The sequence below is a fragment of the Pinus tabuliformis genome, chromosome 3_2 (assembly GCF_031772625.1).
Source record: "Pinus tabuliformis cultivar Carrire ecotype Pingquan chromosome 3_2, CPIR1, whole genome shotgun sequence".
In the NCBI taxonomy this organism is placed as follows: domain Eukaryota; kingdom Viridiplantae; phylum Streptophyta; class Pinopsida; order Pinales; family Pinaceae; genus Pinus; species Pinus tabuliformis.
Genome location: NC_142302.1, coordinates 413,421,405 through 413,426,287, shown reverse-complemented (window position 1 = coordinate 413,426,287; position 4,883 = coordinate 413,421,405). Strand labels below are relative to the sequence as shown.

The following is a 4,883-nucleotide window of genomic DNA, read 5'->3' as shown; positions in this document are numbered from 1 at the left end:
CATGTGGAAGTACGCAACGCTTAATGACACGGCACAGATAAAGAGGATTACATTAAGTCAAAGTTATTAAAAGATTAACTGCCACAAATCTGTGTGTTTGGTACCGAATAGATTTGCTTAAATTTTACTACCCAATAATATATTTTATAGACAAAGTCAATAAAATTTTGATATATTTGTAAATGAACAGAGGTAGAGGTATGCATGAATTTGAAAAAGTCGTCAGTTCTGAAGTTTGGTCAGAGTCTCTAGATTGTCGAAGGAATGAATGTTCAGAGGGAATGGTGAAGGCAGTTATGGACCATTTCCATGTGACAAATACAGAGTGGCCACTCGCTATAGTCAACAAGGTCGGCCCTAGTCAATAATAAGTAGGCCGACTGTGTATTTTGAATTTTACTAGTGGTGGATCTCTGTGCTCTGTCCTGCACCGCACAAACCTCTGGGTATTGCCCCCACCTTGCTTCCCCAGGGTCCCCACAGCAGTCTCACGCAATTTTCCTTGGCGGCAAGTTTTATTCAAGTCAAACCATCCCTCCACCGCGACCGCGTCTGGGAACGAATATTGACTTCAAATTTGTGTTTTGGGGATTTTCAGACCTGAGACCTGGTCCAAGAATCAGACCGCGTAAACCTCATCTGCCGTTTTTGAAATGTGTCTGGTCAGTGTTTTATATTCCGCAGGCCTCGCCTCCGCCGAAGGGACATGCAATCTATAAAACCATTTTTCTTTATATGTTATGTAATCTGCTTTGTCTCAGTTCGGACCAGTGATTATTATGTCAAGAATAGAGGTCAGAATCTTGTGCTGCTGTGGCAGAGGCGGCTTCAGACTGTAATGGATGCATTTCCTGATGGCAGTGCCTGCGATTCTCCGCTCTGTTTCTGAATCTTGGCTCGACGGATTTCGCCTGGTGGTCTTTTTGGCGGCCTTCTTTGCTCTGGGATTGGTTCCGTCTGGGAATTGCCTGGGGTCTATGTCTTCGATTGCTGCAAGTTACAGGGGAAATACCAAAACAGTATGTGGGATTGTTGCGAATAGTAGTGCGCCCAAAGTTTATTGCTCGGATTCTCAGGAAGGGGGGTATCCGAATGTTTATCAGGTTCCGTTGCCTGCTGTTTCTTTCATGGGATTATCCGGAGGATATGGCGGGGTGTGTGCCCTGAGAGAGGACGGGCTTCAGCTTTTCTGTTGGAATACAGGGACTGGGACTCCAGATAGGGGGCTTAAGCGGATCTCGAAGGACATCGCTCTGAGCCAGTTTGCCATGGGAGAGAAACGGGTCTGCGGATTGACTAGCAGCAGCGGGAATCGAACTGGCGACATCCAATGCTGGAGACCACTTGGGCACGGGGTTAATCCGCCCGGATCAGGACCTTTCAAGGCCATAGCAGCAGGGGCGGGATTTCTCTGCGGAATTACCAAGGCGAACCAGACTATGCTATGCTGGGGACGCAATGCGGAGGTTCCTGTGACGAATCAGAGTCTTCAAATGAGCTCTGTTTTTGCAGGAGGTTCGCACGCCTGCGGAATTGGGAACGATGGGGTTGTTGAATGTTGGGGCAACAATAAATCCGGGCAGCTGGATGTCCCGGCTCATGAGGGATTTGAATTTGAGAGCTTGGCGCTGGGGATTAATCATAGCTGCGGTTTGTACAGAGTTAATCGCACAGTGGTTTGCTGGGGATCGATTCAGGGATCGCCGAATGGATCCCAATTCCAAATCATTGTGGCCGGCGCCGGATTTACCTGCGGTGTTCTGCAACAGAATTTGTCGGTGCTTTGCTGGGGCGCGCCAGCGTTTGGCAATTTGGGGAAAATCGAATTGAAGAATATATTGCCGGGACTCTGCCAAAATTCGTCGGATTGTAAGTGCGGTGTGTTACCCGGTTTGAGTTCTTGTGGCGAATCGCAGGACGTTTGCCAGCCCTGCTATGACCCTCCGCCTCCTGTACCTCCTGCATCTCCGCCTCCGCAACCGGCTAGTCCAGCGCCACCGCGGCGAAAGGTTTCGAAAGGAATGGTGGCATTCGCAGTAGTGGGATCGGTCGGGACTTTCATCGGCCTCTGCGCGATTCTCTGGATCCTCTACACGAAATTCTGCGGCCCGGCGCGGCAGAGGAGCCGGCGGGTCTACGACTCGGAACAGCAAACACCGCCGGGTGACTCCCCGCCGGGCCCGAGGCGCCAGCCCTCCCGCAGAGTCTCGCGCCAGAGAAGCGGCCCGTCATCAGCGAAAAGCTTAAGGCTCCTGAGCCTCAAACGCGGCGAACAGCGCACCGAGGAATTCTCGCTCCAGGACCTAGCAGCGGCAACAAACGATTTCTCGGCGGCCTGCAAGATCGGAACCGGCAGCTTCGGAACCGTGTACAAGGCCACGCTCCCGGACGGACGCGAGGTCGCAATCAAACGTGCCGAGATTCGACCCGGGGCCAGGAAGTACCAGGACAAAAACCAGGACAAACTCTCGGCCTTCGATTCAGAGCTCTCGTTCCTTTCCCGGCTCCACCACAAACACCTGGTGGGCCTGGTGGGCTACTGCGAGGAAGAAGACGAGGAAGAACACCTCCTGGTCTACGAATTCATGCCCAATGGTTCCCTATATGACCACCTACACAAAACCCAGGAGCTCAACCCGGCCCTGAATTCATGGCCAATGCGAATAAAGCTCGCACTTGACGCCGCAAGGGGAATCGAGTACCTGCACACATATGCCGTGCCGCCCATAATTCACAGAGACATAAAGTCCTCCAATATCCTCCTTGACGGCTCCTGGAACGCCCGGGTCTCAGATTTCGGGCTCTCCCTCATGGGCCCCAACGATGAAGACTCGCACCTGTCACTAATGGCCGCCGGAACCGTGGGGTACATGGACCCTGAATATTACAGAATGCAGCATTTGACGGCCAAGAGTGACGTGTACAGCTTCGGCGTCGTTTTGTTGGAATTGTTGACGGGCAAGAAGGCGATACACAAGGACGACGGCAGCGGAGGCCCTCGGAACGTGGTGGACTATGCCCTCCCTCATATTGCGGAGGATGATTTCCCCACCATTTTGGACCCCCGGTTACCTCCCCCACGGCCATATGAGATCGAGGCTGTGACCTTTGTGGGCTACACTGCTGTGGACTGTGTGAGCTTGGAAGGGAAAGACCGGCCTTCCATGACTGAGGTTGTGGGGTTCTTGGAAAAGGCTTTTGCCCTCTGTGCTGCTAATCTTTCCAGGGGGTCTTCCAGAGGCGAGCAACAATTATGATTTCCCATTCTTCTATATATGTAGAAAATGTTGTAAATGCATTCTTTTTGCAATCTAAGTTCCCTAATTCAGGGAGTAAATATAACTCTAATTTTTACGAGCATTGTCACCTCATCCAAAACCATATTTGTATCAGGATATTTTAAACAAATATGTGAAGCAAAGTGTATAAAATTGAAGTTGGTGTATCTTATTATGTTCATTTATCTCTAGCATTGCAAAGTAGAACATCAAAAATTGGTCAATATTAAAAAAGTTAAAATAATACGTTAATATTCTTGGGCTTAATACTTAGGTTCAATCATTGCTCATCCAAATGAAGTCATGTGATATACACATTTGAGTCTTAATAATCCTTGGCTTAATACTTAGGTTCAATCATTGCTAATCCAGATGAAGTCATGTGATATACACTTTTGAGTCTGTGATTTGGTATCTTATTATGTTCATTTATCTCTAGCAATGCAAAATAGAACATCAAAGTCCATCTAAAGTTAGTCTATATAAAAAAGTCAAAATAATACGTTAATATTCTTGGTCATAAGACTTAGGTTAAATCATTTTTAATCTAGATAAGGTTATGTGGTGAAGGTTTTGGAAATGAGAATGGATGAGTTTATAATGAAGTCTATAATTTATGTTAGAATTTATTAAATTTTTTAATTCTAAGTTATTATTATATGTGTAGTCTAACTAATAGATCAAATGACTTTTTGATTTGGAATTCGGTAATGTAACTTTTAGTAAGGTTGTGGTTTCTTATTGTTTAAAATGCACTTTTGAATACATAAATGGATTTAGCACCCTAAAAAAATTTGAGCCACTCGATCTTTGCAATTAAACAACTTAAACTTACGATTTAGAAAAATCTCTACTGTATTTTGGACAAAATTGACCAGAAAAGGTGTTCAGAAAAGGGTAATTTAATCTATTAATTAGATTACGTGATTATTACATTGTGATATGATAAGATTAGCTATAAGTTTCACGCTAATACTTCAAGGGACTTAGAGACAATACCAATGTCTTATTCCTTTAGCAAAACTATCGAAACTGGCTTAGGAGCAAAGGAGGACTAGGTTGCTTCCGATCCAAACCCATAATTTTGGAAGGCCACCAAACTTATGTTTAAAGAGCAACTGTAACACCCCAATTGCTTATCCTCATGTATGCATTGTGAATACTTTTATAAATTAAAACATTGAGAGAGGGACACGAATTCCGTTGCTTCATGCAGGGGATTGCTTGAGGGAATTGTTGTTTTAAATATAAGTCCTTGGTTGGCTAAGTGCTTTAAGTGGGGCTGACTGTGCCATAAATGAACTGAAAGAGAAAGGACAGAGGCAAGTGTCCTTTAGTTTCCATGACAAACAAGAATAGGAGGAGACATTAGAGCAAGGAGTGGTTGGAAAGGAGAGAAAGAACTAGGGTGACGAAGAACGAAGCTTACATGTGTTCGGGAGGAGAATAGGCGGAGAGGGGGAAAACCTCTTGGCACATAGAGGCTAGAGCAGAGGGAGAGGAAGCAGGATTTGGAGCTATGTTGTCAAGCTTTGAGGAGAGAAATAAACCAACTAAAGGCCCAATTGAAACTTATAGAGCGTAAGTATTACAAAAAGGAATGTG

The 4,883-nt window shown here is 46.0% G+C and overlaps 1 protein-coding gene across 1 annotated transcript; it reads left to right on the top strand.

Annotated features, from left to right (window-relative positions):
• The first annotated feature begins 203 nt into the window (after positions 1–203).
• LOC149181133 (putative serine/threonine-protein kinase-like protein CCR3) lies at positions 204–3,354 on the top strand. The gene has a single exon (XM_089416457.1). The coding sequence runs from the start codon at positions 843–845 to the stop codon at positions 3,255–3,257; it is 2,415 nt and encodes an 804-aa protein (XP_089272583.1). The 5' UTR covers positions 204–842; the 3' UTR covers positions 3,258–3,354.
• The last annotated feature ends 1,529 nt before the right edge of the window (positions 3,355–4,883 follow it).